At 52.5% G+C, this 22473-nt stretch overlaps 2 protein-coding genes across 2 annotated transcripts in view; both read right to left on the bottom strand.

Annotated features, from left to right (window-relative positions):
* The window catches only part of hyou1 (hypoxia up-regulated 1), a gene marked incomplete at its 3' end in the record, with an annotated part of 9704 nt that extends 389 nt beyond the window's left edge, over positions 1-9315 (bottom strand). The window contains 19 exon segments of the mRNA XM_080509074.1: positions 70-127; positions 209-347; positions 1338-1453; positions 1455-1526; positions 1618-1750; positions 1839-1921; positions 2011-2028; positions 2030-2146; positions 2817-2987; positions 2989-3004; positions 3086-3171; positions 3173-3202; positions 3374-3555; positions 3609-3715; positions 5000-5154; positions 5378-5456; positions 6639-6732; positions 8318-8387; positions 9072-9315. Of these exon segments, the coding sequence (XP_080365200.1) occupies positions 70-127; positions 209-347; positions 1338-1453; positions 1455-1526; positions 1618-1750; positions 1839-1921; positions 2011-2028; positions 2030-2146; positions 2817-2987; positions 2989-3004; positions 3086-3171; positions 3173-3202; positions 3374-3555; positions 3609-3715; positions 5000-5154; positions 5378-5456; positions 6639-6732; positions 8318-8381 (1720 nt within the window). The 5' untranslated portion in view covers positions 8382-8387; positions 9072-9315.
* Positions 9316-11831: 2516 nt separating this feature from the next.
* Positions 11832-22473, bottom strand: vps11 (VPS11 core subunit of CORVET and HOPS complexes). The gene is made up of 16 exons (XM_080508706.1): positions 22292-22473; positions 21045-21189; positions 20507-20642; positions 20266-20429; positions 19926-20173; positions 19037-19238; positions 16815-16966; positions 16554-16740; positions 16341-16484; positions 15635-15847; positions 15386-15547; positions 15175-15308; positions 13835-14037; positions 13584-13755; positions 13087-13309; positions 11832-12298 (listed from the first exon to the last, which is right to left on the bottom strand). Exons 1-16 carry the CDS (start codon positions 22435-22437, stop codon positions 12143-12145), a joined length of 2787 nt encoding a protein of 928 aa, XP_080364832.1. The 5' UTR covers positions 22438-22473; the 3' UTR covers positions 11832-12142.

Consider the following 22473-nt stretch of genomic DNA (forward strand, 5'->3'; position numbering starts at 1 on the left):
ACAGGTAAGCTGTCCATTCTGGGGACAGAGGGCAGGTCCATCTGGAGGACCAGGAGCTGCAGGACGTACTGGTCAGAGTGGACTCCTCCTCCTTCTCCTCCACCAGGGTTTCAAACACCGACTCCACCTGAGGGGGACAGTTGGAGACGATGAGACGACGAGCACTGCAGCACATGAGAGAGGAGGACGAGGACGGACGCTCACTGACCCGGTCCAGCAGCAGGACGCCGCTCTCGTCCATGTTGAAATGAGCTTTGATCCCTTTGGACTCGGCGGCGGAATGTTTCTCAAAGCTGCTTCCGACGCCGGACAGACTGACGGTGGTGAGGTTCTGAGAGCCGAACGCACTGGGGGAGGGGCCAGACATGATAATATGATGATACTCCACCCTCACAGTCCGCCCTCCACCCTCACAGTTAACCCTCCACCCTCAGTCCGCCTTCACAGTCAACCCTCCACCCTCACACTCAACACTCAATCAACCCTCCACCCTCAGTCCACCCTCCGCCCTCACAGTCAATCCTCCGCCCTCAGTCAACACTCAGTCAACCCTCCACCCTCAGTCAACCCTCCGCCCTCACAGTCAACCCTCCGCCCTCACAGTCAACCCTCCGCCCTCACAGTCAACACTCAGTCAACCCTCCGCCCTCACAGTCAACCCTCACAGTCAACCCTCCGCCCCTCACACTCAACCCCTCCGCCCTCACACTCAACCCTCCGCCCTCAGTCAAACCACAGTCAACCCTCCACCCTCAGTCAACCCTCCGCCCTCACAGTCAACCCTCCGCCCTCACAGTCAACACTCAGTCAACCCTCCGCCCTCACAGTCAACCCTCCACCCTCACAGTCAACCCTCCACCCTCACAGTCAACCCTCCACCCTCACAGTCAACCCTCCGCCCTCACAGTCAACCCTCCGCCCTCACAGTCAACCCTCCGCCCTCAGTCAACCTCACAGTCAAACCTCCGCCCTTCACAGTCAACCCTCCGCCCTCAAAGTCAACACTCAGTCAACCCTCCGCCCTCACACTCAACCCTCTCCCCTCACAGTCAACCCTCTCCCCTCACAGTCAACCCTCCGCCCTCACACTCAACCCTCTCCCCTCACACTCAACCCTCTCCCCTCACACTCAACCCTCTCCCACCTCACAACTCAACCCTCTCCCCTCACACTCAACCCTCTCCCCTCACACTCAACCCTCTCCCCTCACACTCAACCCTCCCTCCCTCACCCCCTCACACTCAACCCTCCGCCCTCACACTCAACCCTCCGCCCTCACACTCAACCCTCCGCCCTCACACTCAACCCTCCGCCCTCACACTCAACCCTCCGCCCACCTGAGCTCCTCCTGGCCCAGGAAGCTCAGGTCTCCGTAGTTGATGTGGAAGGAGAAGTCGGCGGTGTATCGGTTGAAGGTGATGACCTTCCTCTGGGGGTACGGCGCCATCCTGCCTGAACAGGATCCGCTTGTTGTGCTTCAGGCTCTTCAGCCCGTCGTCCTCCTCCGTCTCCCGGGTGAACTCCACCTGCGGGTGGCGCCGGGTGGACACGAGCTTAACGCCAGAGGACACGAGACCAGGGGAGGTCGTCAGGTGAGGACGGGGGAGGGGCTCTGACCTGGATGGGGAAGACGGCGGCGTCTCGCACCAGGAAGGGTTTGACCTTGAAGGCCTTGCTGAGGGCGGCGGCCTGGTACACGGCGCCCATGGCCGCCGCTTCGTCTGCATTGATGTTCTTCCCCAGCTCCTCCCTGCACACACACACACACACACACACACACACACACACAGGTGAAGGTGGCGGCGGAGGGTCATGTGACCCGTCCAGGTGACACTTACTTCTCCACGGCTTTCAGCAGCACTTCCTGCACCTTCGGGACCCGCGTGGCTCCGCCCACCAGAATCACCTGCTCAATCTCGTCCTGTGGACACGATGGACACATGAACCCGGTCGCTCGTCACACCGGAACCGCCGAAGGCGTGTGATGAACGAGTGAATCGGCGATCTGACCAGCTTCATCTCCGCCACCCGCCAGGGCCTCGTGGACCGGACCCGGGACCCGCTGGAACAGGTCTGAGCACAGGTCCTCCAGCGTGGACCGGCTCACCTTGGCCTTGAAGTCGATGTCGTCCATCAGACCCTCAACCTGCCCAGAGGAGGTTCTACGTGTTTCACTTCTACACCTGGAGGTTCTACACGTTTCAGTTCTACACCTGGAGGTTCTACACGTTTCACTTCTACACCTGGAGGTTCTACACGTTTCACTTCTACACCTGGAGGTTCTACGTGTTTCACTTCTACACCTGGAGGTTCTACGTGTTTCACTTCTACACCTGGAGGTTCTACGTGTTTCACTTCTACACCTGGAGGTTCTACACGTTTCACTTCTACACCTGGAGGTTCTACGTGTTTCACTTCTACACCTGGAGGTTCTACGTGTTTCACTTCTACACCTGGAGGTTCTACGCGTTTCACTTCTACACCTGGAGGTTCTACGTGTTTCACTTCTACACCTGGAGGTTCTACGTGTTTCACTTCTACACCTGGAGGTTCTACGCGTTTCACTTCTACACCTGGAGGTTCTACACGTTTCACTTCTACACCTGGAGGTTCTACACGTTTCACTTCTACACCTGGAGGTTCTACACGTTTCACTTCTACACCTGGAGGTTCTACACGTTTCACTTCTACACCTGGAGGTTCTACAAGGTGTTTCAGATCCCCCCCACACCCCGGTCCCCCACAGGAAGTGGACCCAGAGGCGGTCCAGCGTTTGCCGGCCCCTGCCGGCCCCTGCTGGCCCCTGCCGGCCTCACCTGGGCCATGAAGTCCAGGTTGGCGCTGAGCACGGTCTTGAGGCGCTGGGCCTCCTTCAGCAGTTTGGCCATGGCCCTCTGGTTCTGCCTCACGTCCTTCTGGCTCTTCTTCTGCTCGTTGAACAGCTGGGCCAGGTGGTCCCGGAGCCGCAGGTCCATCTCGAAGCCCCCCCAGGCCGCGGTCGAACCTGGACCCAGAACCTTCGGTGAGACTTGGGAGGAACCGGAACCGGGACCCGGGACCGGGACCTTCAGGCACCAGAACCTACCCGACCCCTCGGACCTGCAGCTGGGGCTGCTGGCCGGCCTCCTTGGTCTTCACCATCTGGTAGGTGACGATGGTGGCGGTGGTGCTTGCCGGAGCCCATGTCGTAGAACATGATGTTCTGGGGTAGGGTAGGGTAGGGGAGGTAGGGGAGGGGAGGGTAGGGGAGGGTAGGGTAGGGGGTAAAGACTCAGTCAAGGAGGCTCACCAGAAAGAACAAAGAGGACAAACGACAGGAAGCTCCAGGTCGCAGAGCCTCGCCCTGCAGGTTGACCCCGGGTTGACCTCTGACCTTGGCCGTGCCGTCGATGTCCTTCCTCCTGAAGACGCCGTAGTTCAGGGCCACGGCCGTGTTGTCGTTGACGAGCTGCAGGACCTTCAGGCCCGCCATCCGGGCCGCCTGCAGGACGGCGCGGCGCTCCGCCTGGTTGAAGAAGGCCGGCACGGTGATCACCGCGTCCTTGATCGGTTGTTCTGCCGAGGGACGAGAGACACACGGTGAGAAAGACCCGGAGGGACGGGGTCGCCATGGTGACCGCCGCCGCGTCTCACTGACCGGCCGAAGTCCTGAGCCAGACTGCGGGAATAGTTCAGGACCATCCCCAGGACCTCCTCCGGGCTGAACTGGATCGCCCTGCCAACGTAGACGTACATCAGTAGAGCCATAGACGTACATCAGTAGAACCATAGACGTACATCGGTTGAACCATAGACGTACATCAGTAGAGCCATAGACGTACATCAGTAGAGCCATAGACGTACATCAGTAGAACCATAGACGTACATCAGTAGAACCATAGACGTACATCGGTTGAACCATAGACGTACATCAGTAGAACCATAGACGTACATCGGTTGAACCATAGACGTACATCAGTAGAGCCATAGACGTACATCGGTTGAACCATATTATGTATAGTATATATATATATATATATATATAAATAATACACACACATCAGTAGAACTATAGACGTACATCAGTAGAACCATATGTATATATGTATATATATATATATATTATATATATATATAGACGGTTTAACCATAGACGTACATCAGTAGAACCATATTATTTATTTATATATATATATATATATAGTATATATATATATAAACAATACACACACACATCAGTAGAACCATAGACGTACATCGGTAGAACTATAGACGTACATCAGAGGGTGAAAGGACATCAGTGCTACATTTCTGTTTTGAAATGTAAATGAACCGTCATTTCTAATCAAATTATTACTAGAACAGAATTGGACTCTACTGCTCCTCTCCACCAGGTGGCGCTCAGAAGGTGGCCAACCAACCTAGAATATGTTTCACTGCGTGACGTCATCATCTCTAATAAACTAGCTCTATCTCTACAACCTCACAATCACTTTATTCAAATTCTGCATCAAGGCAGTAGAAACTCAATGTTTCCAGTGTTTTGAGTGTAAAATCCGTCCAAACAGCAACACGTTGCCGTGAACAGCAGGACACAGTGCTGCCACACTAGCCTGCTGGCCGGCTGCAAACTGTGGACTGGATTTCCTGACTGGCTCCTCCACGTCTCATTGAGACCCGCCTCCCTTCTGGAAATCCAGTCCACAGTTTGCAGCCAGCAGGGAAACAGTGAAGCAGACGAGGCTTCATGGATCACAAAACTCCGCCGGTTGGATGGAAAATTTCTGATCCGTGAGTTACGTTCATATCAGAACCATCCCGAATGACCACCTTTAGTGTTCTGATGAGAACCACACGTCTGTCGTCTGAAACCAACCGGGTGAAGGAGTAACTTCAGTAACTTCTGATTATTTTGACAGTGTAAAGACCTCCGTCCTCAATACAGGTGAATGGAGACTGAAGGACATCCTCATCCAAGATGGCGGCCATGTGAAGGTATGGCCGCCTGCACGAGACTCACTCCGAGTTCTTGAAGAACACCGTGCCTCTGGCCGCCTCCTCCTGCAGCTCGTGCTCCGGGAAGCGCCTCTGGTAGAGCGCCACCTGGGGGCTGTTGTGCTTTTTACCCAGAAGGCTTTGCAGATGCCTATAGACTGTTTTGGGGTTCTTTACAGACTGAAACACAAAAACAAGACAAGAGGATTCTAGTTACAACCCTGAAGACTGTGTGTGTGTGTGTGTGTGTGTGTGTGTGTGTGTGTGTGTGTGTGTGTGTGTGTGTGTGTGTGTGTGTGTGTGTGTGTGTGTGTGTGTGTGTGTGTGTGTGTGTGTGTGTGTGTGTGTGTGTGTGTGTGTGTGTGTGTGTGTGTGTGTGTGTGTGTGTGTGTGTGTAGCATACCATTCCAAGTGCGTTGTCTCCAAAAAGTCTCTCTGTCTCTTTGAGACAGACGACGGTGGGAGTTTTCCTCCTCGACTCTCTGCAAACAAACAAACAAACAACAGGTGAGTGTGACGGAGAGGACGGAGTGTGATGGAGCGGACGGAGAGGATGGAGTGTGACGGAGTGTGATGGAGAGGACAGAGTGTGATGGAGCGGACGGAGAGGACGGAGAGGACGGAGTGTGACGGAGTGTGATGGAGAGGACAGAGTGTGATGGAGCGGACGGAGAGGACGGAGAGGATGGAGTGTGATGGAGAGGACGGAGTGGACGGAGAGGACAGAGTAGACGGAGCGTGACGGAGTGTGATGGAGAGGATGGAGAGGACGGAGCGTGACGGAGAGGACGGAGTGGACGGAGCATGACGGAGAGGACGGAGTGTGATGGAGAGGACGGAGAGGACGGAGCGGACGGTGAGGACGGAGTGGACGGAGTGTGACGGAGAGGACGGAGTGGACGGAGCGTGACGGAGAGGACGGAGCGTGACGGAGAGGACGGAGTGTGATGGAGAGGACGGAGTGGACGGAGTGTGACGGAGAGGACGAAGTGTGACGGAGAGGATGGAGAGGACGGAGCGTGACGGAGAGGACGGAGTGTGACGGAGAGGACGGAGTGGACGGAGTGTGACGGAGAGGACGGAGAGTGACGGAGAGGACGGAGCGTGACGGAGAGGACGGAGTGTGATGGAGAGGACGGAGAGGACGGAGCGTGACGGAGAGGACGGAGTGGACGGAGAGGACGGAGTGGACGGAGCGTGACGGAGAGGACGGAGCGTGACGGAGAGGACGGAGCGTGACGGAGAGGACGGAGCGTGATGGAGAGGACGGAGAGGACGGAGCGTGACGGAGAGGACGGAGTGTGATGGAGAGTTCCTACCATTCCTACTGGTCCTACTGGTTCTACTGTTCCTACCGTTCCTACTGTTCCTACCGTTCCTACTGGTTCTACTGTTCCTACCGTTCCTACTGTTCCTACCGTTCCTACTGGTTCTACTGTTCCTACCGTTCCTACTGGTTCTACTGTTCCTACCGTTCCTACTGTTCCTACCGTTCCTACTGTTCCTACCGTTCCTACTGGTTCTACTGTTCCTACCGTTCCTACTGTTCCTACCGTTCCTACTGGTTCTACCGTTCCTACTGGTTCTACCGTTCCTACTGGTCCTACTGGTTCTACTGGTCCTACTGGTTCTACTGTTCCTACAGCAGGTGTTCCTCCACTCACTTGTTGAGGACGATCTCCATGGGAACCCCCGGCTTCACGATGGCCACCTTCATCCACTCACTGCCCAGGTCCACTGACATGACGGCCACCGTCCCTGGGGGGTGAAGGGGGGGGGGGGGGGGGGGGGGGGGGGGGGGGGAAAGCTTCATGTCATCTGATTACGTGAGGGTGATTGGACGATCTCCAACATAACGATCTATAACGTAACGATCTATAACGTAACGATCTATAACGTAACAATCTATAACGTAACAATCTATAACGTAACAATCTATAACATAAACGATCTATAACATAACGATCTATAACGTAACAATCTATAACGTAACGATCTATAACGTAACGATCTATAACGTAACGATCTATAACGTAACAATATATAACATAACGATCTATAACATAACGATCTATAACATAACGATCTATAACGTAACGATCTATAACGTAACGATCTATAACGTAACAATCTATAACGTAACAATCTATAACGTAACGATCTATAACATAACGATCTATAACATAACGATCTATAACATAACGATCTATAACGTAACGATCTATAACGTAACAATCTATAACATAACGATCTATAACATAACGATCTATAACATAACGATCTATAACATAACAATCTATAACATAACGATATATAACATAACGATCTATAACGTAACGATCTATAACGTAACAATCTATAACGTAACGATCTATACATAACGATCTATAACATAACGATCTATAACATAACGATCTATAACATAACGATCTATAACGTAACAATCTATAACGTAACAATCTATAACGTAACGATATATAACATAACGATCTATAACATAACGATCTATAACGTAACGATCTATAACGTAACGATCTATAACGTAACGATCTATAACATAACGATCTCTAACGTAACGATCTCTAACATACGATCTATAACATAACGATCTATAACGTAACAATCTATAACGTAACAATCTATAACATAACGATATATAACATAACGATCTATAACATAACGATCTATAACGTAACGATCTATAACGTAACAATCTATAACGTAACGATCTATAACGTAACAATCTATAACATAACGATCTATAACATAACGATCTCTAACATAACGATCTATAACGTAACCGATCTATAACGTAACGATCTATAACGTAACAATCTATAACATAACGATCTATAACGTAACGATCTATAACGTAACAATCTATAACATAACGATCTATAACATAACAATCTATAACATAACGATCTCTAACATAACGATCTATAACGTAACGATCTATAACGTAACGATCTATAACGTAACGATCTATAACGTAACAATCTATAACATAACGATCTATAACATAACGATCTATAACATAACGATCTATAACATAACGATCTATAACATAACGATCCCGAAAATCCCCGCAGAGGGGCGGAGCCTAGTACACAGGTTGGATGAGGACTTTGACGTCAAGTTCTCTGGTATTGTATACATCTTATATATAAGTATTTATATTGTTTATATCTTTGGTTCCTTCAACATCAACTGGTCCTACAGTTTGTCCTCTGGCCCGTCCCTCTGAAGAGAGGACACCTGTCTCCAGGGGACACCGGGACTTGGATTGTAGGGCGTCCCTACATCCCAGCTTCACTGTACGGCAGGACTCTGGTCACTTTACCTGTTGGAGACGACATCATGGCCACAAGCAGGCCGAGCAAGGCAGCCAGCTCCCTGCACCTCATGGTGACCTGAGGGTGAACACATGAATAAACCTCATGGTGACCTGAGGGTGAACACATGAATAAACCTCATGGTGACCTGAGGGTGAACACATGAATAAACCTCATGGTGACCTGAGGGTGAACACATGAATAAACCTCATGGTGACCTGAGGGTGAACACATGAATAAACCTCATGGTGACCTGAGGGTGAACACATGAATAAAAACTCATGGTGACCTGAGGGTGAACACATGAATAAAACCTCATGGTGACCTGAGGGTGAACACATGAATAAAACCTCATGGTGACCTGAGGGTGAACACATGAATAAAACCTCATGGTGACCTGAGGGTGAACACATGAATAAACCTCATGGTGACCTGAGGGTGAACACATGAATAAACCTCATGGTGACCTGAGGGTGAACACATGAATAAACCTCATGGTGACCTGAGGGTGAACACATGAATAAACCTCATGGTGACCTGAGGGTGAACACATGAATAAACCTCATGGTGACCTGAGGGTGAACACATGAATAAACCTCATGGTGACCTGAGGGTGAACACACACACACACACACACACACACACACACACACACACACACACACACACACACACACACACACACACACACACACACACACACACACACACACACACACACACAGGATGTAGACCCATCAGGACCGGCCCGCCGGGACTCACCTTCCTCCAGGTACCGACTCGGGTCCAGACCGGGACTCGTCAGGGTTCTTCTCAGTGCAGCGGCTTCCTGGGTTCTGGGGGGTTCCTCGGGGTTCGTCCGGGTTCTTGGGGGTTCCTCTTGGTTCCGGGGGTTCCTCTTGGTTCCGGGGGCTCCTCGGGGGCTCTGTGCGGTCAGTCTGCGGGCTCTGGTCTCTTATCTCCGGCTCTCTCTCTCGGTCGGGCCCGGAACGCGGCGTCACCTCATTGGATCCACTACTACCGGGAAGACAACCGACGTCAAACTCCCGTTATTTAAATTAACTGTTTCCGCTGAGCGTTTCAGAGTAAAACCACAGCGCCGCACTTCCGCCTCACACAGGCGCGAAGACCAACAGAACTGAGTACTGACGAGTACATACTGAGTACTGACGAGTACATACTGAGTACTGACGAGTACATACTTAGTACTGACGAGTACAGACTGAGTACTGACTGAGTACTGACTGTCTGGTTTGGAGAAACGTTCTCTGGGATTTTATCACAATACTGTGGAAATTGAAATTTGAACCTCCAGAGTACGAACGGCTCTTGTTGTGAAAGGACCCTCCTTTTCATTCCGGTTACTGACGCACCAACCAGGAACGTCCCTTCAGCGCGGAACCCGCCCCCCCCTCCACGCACCGCCCTGTGATTGGCCGACGGCGCAGATCCCGCCTCCTCCTTCACATCTCAGCCCTGTGATTGGTCCAAGCTTAGAGCCCGCCCTCTCTTCCACGCCCTGCCTTGTGATTGGTCCACGTGAGGTGACTGACGCGGACCATAGACTTCTGTCCCGATTCTATTGGTCCACGTCCAGAGAGTGGGTGTGGCCAGCGTGACGACACACACAGGTGAAACTTCTGGAAACCATGTGGTTCTTCAATTCAGAACCGACGTTCAAAACCCAAACAAGAACACAAATAAGTGTTTAAAAGCATCAACATGAATCAGAAGTAGGAGGAAGTTTCTCTGTTTCTCTGACTTCAAAGTAAAAGTGTCCTGCTGGTTGAGATCAATACCTGAACAGGAAGCAGCTGTGGAGACGAACCTGTAGAACAGTAAAGGATGAGTATTTTATTTATTACAGTAGAACTCTGTAGGATGAAGTATTTCTTTATAACAGTAGAACTCTGTAGAATGAAGTATTTCTTTATAACAGTAGAACTCTGTAGGATGAAGTCTTGGTTTATAACAGTAGAACTCTGTAGAATGAGGTATTTCTTTATAACAGTAGAACTGTGTAGGATGAAGTATTTCTTTATAACAGTAGAACTCTGTAGAATGAGGTATTTCTTTATAACAGTAGAACTGTGTAGGATGAAGTATTTCTTTATAACAGTAGAACTCTGTAGAATGAAGTATTTCTTTATAACAGTAGAACTCTGTAGGATGAAGTCTTGGTTTATAACAGTAGAACTGTGTAGGATGAAGTCTTGGTTTATAACAGTAGAACTCTGTAGAATGAGGTATTTCTTTATAACAGTAGAACTGTGTAGGATGAAGTATTTCTTTATAACAGTAGAACTCTGTAGAATGAGGTATTTCTTTATAACAGTAGAACTGTGTAGGATGAAGTATTTCTTTATAACAGTAGAACTCTGTAGAATGAGGTATTTCTTTATAACAGTAGAACTGTGTAGGATGAAGTATTTCTTTATAACAGTAGAACTGTGTAGAATGAAGTCTTGGTTTATAACGGTAGAACTCTGTAGGATGAAGTATTGGTTTATAACAGTAGAACTCTGTAGAATGAAGTATTTCTTTATAACAGTAGAACTCTGTAGAATGAAGTACTTCTTTATAACAGTAGAACTCTGTAGAATGAAGTACTTCTTTATAACAGTAGAACTCTGTAGGATGAAGTATTGGTTTATAACAGTAGAACTCTGTAGGATGAAGTACTTCTTTATAACAGTAGAACTCTGTAGGATGAAGTACTTCTTTATAACAGTAGAACTCTGTAGAATGAAGTACTTCTTTATAACAGTAGAACTCTGTAGGATGAAGTACTTCTTTATAACAGTAGAACTCTGTAGAATGAAGTACTTCTTTATAACAGTAGAACTGTGTAGAATGAAGTATTGGTTTATAACAGTAGAACTGTGTGTTGCTGTATCGTCTACTGAAGACCAGGTCGTCACTGAATCCTCAGGAAGAGAAACAAAGAGCTGGAGGTCAGGAGGATCTGAGGGGTTTTAATATGGGAGGATAGGTAGGGTAAGGTAGGGTAGGGTTGGGTTGGGTTGGGTTAGGGTAGGGTTGGGTTAGTTTAGGGTAGGGTTGGGTTAGGTTAGGGTAGGGTTGGGTTAGTTTAGGGTAGGGTTGGTTAGGATAGGTTAGGTTAGGTTAGGTTAGGGTAGGGTAGGGTAGGGTTAGTTTAGGGTAGGGTAGGGGTACGAAGGCCTGACCGTTACCCTGAACTCACCTGACCAGTAGAATCACGTCTCATTAATAGAAAACATCAGAAATGTCCTCAGCATTCACACATGAAACAGGAAGTGGACTAACAGAGCCTCCAGTCCAGTCGGTCCAGGCTCGTTGTTGCATGAGGCTGCAGGTTGGATTCTCCACCCGTCGACAAGTTGAAGTACCTTTGAGCAAGACTCTGAACCCCAGCCTGCCCCCAGTGGCCGGCCTGAGCGCCGAGCACAGGCCCCGCCTCCTCCGCGTGTGAACGTGATCAACAAGGTGTTCAGGACCAATGGTTACTGGACAGAAATGCTCATTTTAGCATTTCGACATTCAGGTCCTGTTTGGTTCTTCCCTCGTTTTAACGTTCCTTCAGGTTCTGTAGTCCAGAACTACACGTATCGGAACCTGAAGTAAAAATCTCCTATATTTACTGAAGCAGACGAGACGACAATCAAAGCTTTTGCACATCAAAGCAGGGAAGCGAGGATTTAATAACGTGAAGGACCTCAAGCAGTTTCATGACTTTTAATGTTGACGGACGGTTGAACCAGTTTACAGACTGTACGGCGTGTGAAGCATGCGGGGGGGGCCAGTGGGGGGCCAGCAGGGGGCCAGCAGGGGGCCAGCGGGGCAAGGCGGCTCTAGCTGGTCCTCTTGGTGTGGACCAGCAGGTCCCTCTGCAGGGTCACCTCCAGACCCTTGCTGCCCGGCGGGTCGGTCACCAGGGTCAGCTTGTTGAAAACGCCCCGGCTGAAGTAGTCGGCCACGACGGAGAAGCCGTCGTTGGAGCTGCGCAGCTGCAAGAGAGGAGGAGGTGATGGAGAGACGGGCAGCGTCGCCGTGACGACGAGCTCCTCCCACTGGAGCAGCGTCGCCGTGACGACTAACTCCTCCCACTGGAGCAGCGTCGCCGTGACGACGAGCTCCTCCCACTGGAGCAGCGTCACCGTGACGACGAGCTCCTCCCACTGGAGCAGCGTCGCCGTGACGACTAACTCCTCCCACTGAGCAGCGTCGCCGTGACGACGAGCTCCTCCCACTGGAGCAGCGTCACCGTGACGACTAACTCCTCCCACTGGAGCAGCGTCACCGTGACAACGAGCTCCTCCCACTGGAGCAGCATCACCGTGACGACTAACTCCTCCCACTGGAGCAGCGTCATGAGAACTAGCTCCTCCCACTGGAGCAAGGAAGGATGGGGTGAAGGGGTGAAGGGGTGAAGAGGTGAAGGGGTGAAGTGGTGAAGTGGTGAAGAGGTGAAGAGGTGAAGAGGTGAAGAGGTGAAGAGGTGAAGTGTGAAGAGGTGAGAGGTGAAGAGGTGAAGGGGTGAAGAGGTGAAGGGGTGAAGTGGTGAAGAGGTGAAGGGGTGAAGTGGTGAAGTGGTGAAGTGGTGAAGAGGTGAAGTGGTGAGAGGTGAAGTGGTGAAGGGGTGAAGAGGTGAAGGGGTGAAGAGGTGAAGGGGTGAAGTGGTGAAGAGGTGAAGTGGTGAAGGGGTGAAGAGGTGAAGAGGTGAAGTGGTGAAGAGGTGAAGTGGTGAAGGGGTGAAGAGGTGAAGGGGTGAAGAGGTGAAGGGGTGAATGTCTACCTGTCTGGTGAAGTGGTCGTGCAGGTCTCGTTTCTGGTCCTGGGCCCGCAGCATGTCCATGACCTTGCGGTTCTCCGGGGTGCAGGTCGGACACTCTGACTCGCTCTCGGCGTAGCTGTCGAAGCAGTGCTGGTGGAACGAGTGACTGCACAGGAAGTGGACGGAGGGGAGCTCCAGGGGGCTGTTGCACATGTTACACTTGGTCTTCTGGAAGATCTTGGCACTGTGGAGTCACAGCAGAGTCAGAGGAGTCAGCGGAGTCACAGCGGAGTCAGAAGAGTCACAGCAGAGTCAGAGGAGTCAGCGGAGTCACAGCGGAGTCACAGCAGAGTCAGTGGAGTCACAGCAGAGTCACAGCAGAGTCGGCAGAGTCAGTGGAGTCACGGCAGAGTCAGAGGAGTCACAGCAGAGTCGGCAGAGTCAGTGGAGTCACAGCAGAGTCAGTGGAGTCAGCGCTGCCCGGGGAACAGGAAGCGAGTCCTCCGGGCCGGCCTCACCTGGTCTTCAGCTCCTGGATCTCGGAGCGCAGGTGGGCCGTCTCCTGGCGGTACTGCAGGACCTTCCTCTGGTCGTCCTGGATCTGCTGGCTCTCCCTCTGCAGCTTGTTGATCAGGTAGTCCTTGATCACCGACAGGGTGGCCGTGGAGTTGTGGGCCAGAGTCTGGACCACTGCAGGGCAACACAAGCATCAGAGCCCTGCTTCACACACACACTGCATGAGAGAGCATGAGAAAATGAGGCTCATCACCGAGCAGCGGGGGCATGAGGTTGTTGCGGTCGATGTGCTGCAGGACCTCGCTGATGAAGGCCTTGCAGTCCTCCTCCTTCCTGGAGAAGTATCCCAGCGCCTGCTCCCACAGACACGCCTCCTGCTCCCCGAAGCGCTGGCAGGCCTCCACCACCTTGCCGTACTCCTCGTTCTGCATGTGGTAGTGCATGATCTGCTGGTACCTGCAGGGCGGACACGCCGCCAGCAGGGGGCGCCGAGGCAGCCGTTGATCTCATGGGAAGGTAGACAGCTCCAGGTGACAACATCTGGACTTTATACAGCAACACACTGGATTGAAACTAAAACCTCCATATTGATGTATCACAGGTTGCCCTACCGGCGCCGTACTCACAGGTTGCCCTACCAGCGCCGTACTCACAGGTTGCCCTACCTGCGCCATACTCACAGTTTTCCCTACCGTCGCCGTACTCACAGGTTGCCCTACCGGCGCCGTACTCACAGGTTGCCCTACCGGCGCCGTACTCACAGGTTGCCCTACCGGCGCCGTACTCACAGGTTGCCCTACCATCGCCGTACTCACAGGTTGCCCTACCGGCGCCGTACTCACAGGTTGCCCTACCATCGCCGTACTCACAGGTTGCCCTACCGGCGCCGTACTCACAGGTTGCCCTACCATCGCCGTACTCACAGTTTGCCCTACCGTCGCCGTACTCACAGGTTGCCCTACCATCGCCGTACTCACAGTTTGCCCTACCGGCGCCGTACTCACAGTTTGCCCTACCGTCGCCGTACTCACAGGTTGCCCTACCGTCGCCGTACTCACAGGTTGCCCTACCATCGCCGTACTCACAGGTTGCCCTACCGGCGCCGTACTCACAGGTTGCCCTACCGGCGCCGTACTCACAGGTTGCCCTACCGTCGCCGTACTCACAGGTTGCCCTACCGGCGCCGTACTCACAGGTTGCCCTACCGTCGCCGTACTCACAGGTTGCCCTACCGTCGCCGTACTCACAGTTTGCCCTACCGTCGCCGTACTCACAGTTTGCCCTACCGGCGCTGTACTCACAGTTTGCCCTTCTCGTACTCACAGTTTGCCCTACCGGCGCCGTACTCACAGGTTGCCCTACCGTCGCCGTACTCACAGGTTGCCCTACCGGTGCCGTACTCACAGTTTGCCCTACCGGCGCCGTACTCACAGTTTGCCCTACCGGCGCCGTACTCACAGTTTGCCCTACCGGCGCCGTACTCACAGGTTGCCCTACCGGCGCCGTACTCACAGGTTGCCCTACCGGCGCCGTACTCACAGTTTGCCCTACCGGCGCCGTACTCACAGGTTGCCCTACCGGCGCCGTACTCACAGTTTGCCCTTCTCGTACAGGTACAGGACGCCCTCTTTGAAGTTGTGCATCTGGCATAGTACCAGGGCCTTATCGAACACCGTGGTGTCGCTCCTCAGCAGCGACACGGCTTCGCCCTGAAGGACCGTCTTCCTCTGGGGACAGGAAGCAACACAGCAGGTGAAGGCCTGAGTCGGGGGGGTCCCTCGGGCGGGGGGGAGGGGGGTCTCACCTGGGGGTCCTGCTCGTGGGCCCAGTCCTGCAGCCGCAGCTCCAGCAGGGTGTCGTAGACCCCCTGCGGAGAACGGGGGTCCACCTGGATCATGTGCTCCAGGAAGGCCTTGAGCTCCCGGGGGTTGTTGGCGAACACGGGGATGAACTCCTCGGAGTTGGCCTGGCAGACGGCGGCGAGGGATTAGAGGGTTAGTCCGGCCGGAGGGGCGATGAACACATGAACGGTTGGAAAGAGGAAGCCGCTGACCTTGTTGAGCCGGCTCCGGTCCGGACCGCCCCCCTCCCCCCCCTCCCCCCCACCGGAGTCCCCCCTGGGCTGGTACTTGGTGCACAGGCCCTTGAGCAGCAGCGTGGTGCCTTCAGGGACATGGTGCATCAGGGTCTTCCCGTATCGCTTCATGTTGCTTTCAGCCTGGTCGAAGGGCAGGCGGCCGATGTACCGCAGACCCTCCTGGTAGTTCTGGGGGGGGGGGGGGGGGGAGAACGTCACTGACCTTCACTAGGAACACATGACTTTTTCCTGAACTTCTCATCAACATGTGGAACATCTTCTTCTCAACCACGTATCAGAACTGTTAGTCCTACCTTCATGAACCGGACTGGTTTTAATCCAGTCAGACTGAAACCAGTCATACCATACCGTACCATACTGTACCGTACCATACCATACTGTACTGTACCATACCGCACCGTACCATACCATACAACACCGTACCATACCATACGATACCGTACCGTACAATATCGTACTGTACCATACTATACTGTACCGTACCATACCGTACTGTACCATACTATACCGTACTGTACTATACCATACCGTACCATACCGTACTGTACCATACTATACCGTACTGTACTATACCATACCGTACTGTACCATACCGTACCATACTGTACTGTACCATACCATACCATAAAGTACCGTACCGTACCACAGCTGCTGGCCTTACCTTGAGGTCTTCCAGCTGGATCTTCAGGTACCACTCGTGGTGCCGGTGCTTCTCGGCCAGGAACACGGCGTGGCGGTGGTACCCCGCCTGGCGCAGCACCTTGATGGCGATCTCCACGTCGAAGTGCACCTCGCTCTCACTGCTCTGTAGGGACACGGAGCGTGAGGACGCCTCCCGCCACCGGGGGGGGTGGGGGGTGGGGGGGGCCCTCACCTTGATGAACTCCTCCAGCTTGCTGCTGTCCTTCAGCTTGGTGTAGCAGTTGAGCAGCAGGGTGGTGTGGTCGGCGTTGGCCAGCGACTGGCGGTGCAGCGCCTGCAGGAAGGCCGTCAGGTTGTGGATCCGCTGGGCGTCCAGGAACTTCCTGATCACGTACGACGGCTCCAGTTTGCCGATGGTGCTGAGAAACCAGCCGCCGTTAGCAAGGGGCCGGGGCGGGGGTGGGGGGGGGGGGGGGGGGTGGGGGCTGGTTACCGGATGTACTGCTGGATGGCGCCGTCGTGGTCGCCCTTCAGGTACAGGTGGTCGCCGTACTGCCGGAAGATCTCCGACAGCCCGTCGCTGTCCAGGTGTTGGCTCTTCGCCAGGTTGATGGCCATCAGGAACAGGTTCTTCTTGAACAGCATCTGGCAGGAGGAGCAGGGAGGCCACAAGTCGACTGGTGCTACAAGGACACACTTCAGTCTCGACTGGTGCTACAAGGAAACACTTCAGTCTCAACTGGTGCTACAAGGACACACTTCAGTCCCAACTGGTGCTACAAGGAAACACTTCAGTCTCGACTGGTGCTACAAGGACACACTTCAGCCTCGACTGGTGCTACAAGGACACATTTCAGTCCCAACTGGTGCTACAAGGACACACTTCAGTCTCGACTGGTGCTACAAGGACACATTTCAGTCCCAACTGGTGCTACAAGGAAACACTTCAGCCTCGACTGGTGCTACAAGGAAACACTTCAGTCTCGACTGGTGCTACAAGGAAACACTTCAGTCTCGACTGGTGCTACAAGGACACACTTCAGTCCCAACTGGTGCTACAAGGACACACTTCAGTCCCAACTGGTGCTACAAGGACACACTTCAGTCCCAACTGGTGCTACAAGGAAACACTTCAGTCTCAACTGGTGCTACAAGGACACACTTCAGTCTCAACTGGTGCTACAAGGACACACTTCAGTCCCAACTGGTGCTACAAGGACACACTTCAGTCCCAACTGATGCTACAAGGAAACACTTCAGTCCCAACTGGTGCTACAAGGAAACACTTCAGTCTCGACTGGTGCTACAAGGAAACACTTCAGTCTCGACTGGTGCTACAAGGACACACTTCAGTCCCAACTGGTGCTACAAGGAAACACTTCAGTCTCGACTGGTGCTACAAGGAAACACTTCAGTCTCGACTGGTGCTACAAGGAAACACTTCAGTCTCGACTGGTGCTACAAGGAAACACTTCAGCCTCGACTGGTGCTACAAGGACACACTTCAGTCCCAACTGGTGCTACAAGGACACACTTCAGTCCCAACTGGTGCTACAAGGACACACTTCAGTCCCAACTGGTGCTACAAGGAAACACTTCAGTCTCGACTGGTGCTACAAGGAAACACTTCAGTCCCAACTGGTGCTACAAGGACACACTTCAGTCCCGACTGGTGCTACAAGGACACACTTCAGTCCCGACTGGTGCTACAAGGACACACTTCAGTCTCAACTGGTGCTACAAGGACACACTTCAGTCCCAACTGGTGCTACAAGGAAACACTTCAGTCTCGACTGGTGCTACAAGGAAACACTTCAGTCCCAACTGGTGCTACAAGGACACACTTCAGTCCCGACTGGTGCTACAAGGAAACACTTCAGTCCCGACTGGTGCTACAAGGAAACACTTCAGTCCCAACTGGTGCTACAAGGAAACACTTCAGTCTCGACTGGTGCTACAAGGACACACTTCAGTCCCGACTGGTGCTACAAGGACACACTTCAGTCTCGACTGGTGCTACAAGGACACACTTCAGTCCCAACTGGTGCTACAAGGACACACTTCAGTCCCAACTGGTGCTACAAGGAAACACTTCAGTCCCGACTGGTGCTACAAGGACACACTTCAGTCTCAACTGGTGCTACAAGGACACACTTCAGTCCCAACTGGTGCTACAAGGAAACACTTCAGTCTCGACTGGTGCTACAAGGAAACACTTCAGTCCCAACTGGTGCTACAAGGACACACTTCAGTCCCAACTGGTGCTACAAGGACACACTTCAGTCCCAACTGGTGCTACAAGGAAACACTTCAGTCCCGACTGGTGCTACAAGGACACACTTCAGTCTCAACTGGTGCTACAAGGACACACTTCAGTCCCAACTGGTGCTACAAGGAAACACTTCAGTCTCGACTGGTGCTACAAGGAAACACTTCAGTCCCAACTGGTGCTACAAGGACACACTTCAGTCCCAACTGGTGCTACAAGGACACACTTCAGTCCCAACTGGTGCTACAAGGACACACTTCAGTCCCAACTGGTGCTACAAGGAAACACTTCAGTCCCAACTGGTGCTACAAGGAAACACTTGAGTCCCAACTGGTGCTACAAGGAAACAGTGGATGTTACTAATCTAATAATAAAGATAATAATAATAATAATAAGATAATAACACGCCTGGCACCTCCTGCAGGAGGCTCCAGGCGACCTCTGACCTCCAGCTTGGTCTGGGTGTCCTTCTCCTGCAGGACCAGCATCTTGCCGTCCCTGGTCAGGATGTAGAAGGAGCCCCACTCCGCCACCACGTCCACCACGTCCTCAAACCAGCAGCTGGACGCTATGAACTTATTGTCCAGGTCATACAGGGTGAGGAGCTGCTTGTCAGAGGAGGTGCTGTCCCTGCTGCCAAACGCTCCTCTGAGGAGGAGGGGGGGGGGGGGGGGGGGGGGAGGAGACAGGAGGAGGAGGGGGAGGAGACATTTAGAAAAAAATAGAAATGCTTTGACTCTAGAGATTCAGTGGATTCTCGTCACTCAGTAGACTCTAGAGACTCAGTGGACTCTAGAGACTCAGCAGACTCTAGTGACTCAGCAGACTCTAGTGACTCAGTAGACTCTAGTGACTCAGTAGACTCTAGAGACTCAGTAGACTCAGCAGACTCTAGTGACTCAGCAGACTCTAGTGACTCAGCAGACTCTAGTGACTCAGTAGACTCTAGAGACTCAGTAGACTCAGCAGACTCTAGTGACTCAGCAGACTCTAGTGACTCAGCAGACTCTAGTGACTCAGTAGACTCTAGAGACTCAGTAGACTCAGCAGACTCTAGTGACTCAGTAGACTCTAGTGACTCAGTAGACTCTAGAGACTCAGTAGACTCAGCAGACTCTAGTGACTCAGCGGACTCTAGAGACTCAGCGGACTCTAGAGACTCAGCGGACTCTAGAGACTCAGTAGAGTCTAGAGACTCAGTAGACTCTAGAGACTCAGTAGACTCTAGAGACTCAGCAGACTCTAGTGACTCAGCAGACTCTAGTGACTCAGTAGACTCTAGAGACTCAGTAGACCCTGCAGAAGCAGACCCTCTGGTGTGCAGTGAGTCCCTACTTGCTGGGGGACTTCTGGTCCTGGGTGAGCAGCAGCAGGTAGCCGCGGTGCCAGTGGGCCAGCAGCTTGTGTCCGTCGAAGGCGAAGCAAGGCCCGCGCTCGTCCGGCTGGTACAGGAAGACGCACTCGTCTCCGGCCACGATGAACTGGGAGTCCTGGGAGGGGTCGGTGAGGGACGAGCACTGCAGGGCACAGCCGTGGGAGTCCAGCTCCAGGCGGGGGTAGTCTTTGACGGACAGGGTGTAGCACTGGGTACAGGAGGAAGAGGAGGAGGAGGAAGAGGAGGAGCGTGAGCCGGGGGCCAGAGGAAGGAGTGAGGATGGCGGCAGGAGGCTCCTACGTGGACTTTCTCCAGCGTGGCCACAAACAGGTGCGTGACTTTGGCCACTTGGCGGAAGCTGAGTCCGGTGACGGGGCTGCTGCCCTCGTGCAGGCTCACGGTCTTGCTGTGCCGGTCCCTGGTGATGTCGCCTTTCGTCAGGACCACGCTGCCGTCCGTGAAACCTGCCCAACGCAGAGCGTCCCGTCAGCGGGACAGACGGACGGAGAGAGAGGCCCTACGGCGCCGTGAGGAGTCTCACCGATGGCCATGAAGTTCAGGTTCTCATGGACGCTGAGGCACGACACCTCGGTGGGCTTGTTCCCCGGGATGGCAGGGAAGATCCTGGTGCACAGAGGGTTCCCACCGTCTCTCTTGTCCAGGTTCCACACTTTGACCTGAGGAACCAGACGACGGGGCTCAAGGGAAAACCTGCAGTGTGACGATTCTGCACTCTGGATTCACGTCACAACACTTTAGACATTTTAGGTAGCGCATAAACTCTACTGAGCAACCGATACTGAGTCTACAAGACCTTTATTCTATCTGGGAAAAGACCCTGACCCTAGAGGTCTCCTGGTCCTACCACAGGGTTGAGACCCTGACCCTAGCGGTCTCCTGGTCCTATACCACAGGGTTGAGACCCTGACCCTAGTAGTCTCCTGGTCCTATACCACAGGGTTGAGACCCTGACCCTAGAGGTCTCCTGGTCCTACCACAGGGTTGAGACCCTGACCCTAGTAGTCTCCTGGTCCTACCACAGGGTTGAGACCCTGACCCTAGAGGTCTCCTGGTCCTACCACAGGGTTGATCCCGTGCTCGTCCTGGCCCACCGACACCAGGATGCTGTGCTGCTTCAGCTGGTACAGGTGAGTCACCCGCAACTTGTAGGCCTGGAACGGGGTGAGCTGCAGGGACCGGGTCAGAAGCCAGATCTTCCCGTCCATATGTGAGAGGTCAGAGGTCAAGGACAGACAGGTCAGAGGTCAAGGACAGACATCTCAGCAGGACGTTTATCATCTGTGATCTCATCAAAAGCTCATCTTTACTTTCTATCATCAGTTTCTTCCTTTGATTTTATCTTTCATCTTCTTTGACTCGTCATGTTTCTGAGTCTGCAGTTTAAATAATGAAGCCAGATTATTTTACTGATCACAGCTCAGTAATCCAGATTATTGATCACAGTTCGGTAATCCAGATTACTGATCACAGTTCGGTAATCAAGATTACTGATCACAGTTCGGTAATCCAGATTACTGATCACAGTTCGGTAATCAAGATTACTGATCACAGTTCGGTAATCCAGATTATTGATCACAGTTCGGTAATCCAGATTATTGATCACAGTTCGGTAATCCAGATTACTGATCACAGTTCGGTAATCAAGATTACTGATCACAGTTCGGTAATCCAGATTACTGATCACAGTTCGGTAATCCAGATTATTGATCACAGTTCGGTAATCCAGATTATTGATCACAGTTCGGTAATCCAGATTACTGATCACAGTTCGGTAATCCAGATTACTGATCACAGTTCGGTAATCCAGATTACTGATCACAGTTCGGTAATCCAGATTACTGATCACAGTTCGGTAATCCAGATTACTGATCACAGTTCGGTAATCCAGATTATTGATCACAGTTCAGTGCTTCATGTCTCGTGTTACTCTGCAGGTCTGAGAATAAAACACGTTCAGCTTCATGGAATCAGACTCGGACAGGATGTAACGTGGCTCCGAAACCTCTGCAGGTGTAAAAGGTTGATCTCAGGTGAAGCAGGGGGAGTTTGGGGGACTGGACAGGTGAGACACTGGACAGGTGAGTCGCTGGACAGGTGAGTCAGTCAGCAGTCAGTCACACTGCAGACTCACGGACATTAAACTCCAGTCTCACGCTGCGATGCGGGTTAAAACACCAGCAATGGGGATTTTCCCGGTTCAGTTCAGCCTCAGTTTACCTGTTTCCCACCTGCTCGCTGTGCCTTGTTGTGGTTAGCAGCAGCTGTTAGCCACCTAGCATCACATTAGCGCCACCGCAGAAAAAGGATATCTCCTAAAACGATGTGGCCGCGGCCAGAGTCGCACACCGATATTCCCTTCGGGAGGACGAAGTCCTTCCCGCCGTCGCCCGGGTCCTTCACCGTGTCTTTATCAAAGAACACGAACTTCCTCCACTGAAGGAAAGCTGCCATCTCGTTAGCTTAGCTTAGCAGCCTGGAACCGGGCGG

This window comes from Blennius ocellaris (genome assembly GCF_963422515.1).
Source record: "Blennius ocellaris genome assembly, chromosome: 14".
Lineage (NCBI taxonomy): Eukaryota > Metazoa > Chordata > Actinopteri > Blenniiformes > Blenniidae > Blennius > Blennius ocellaris.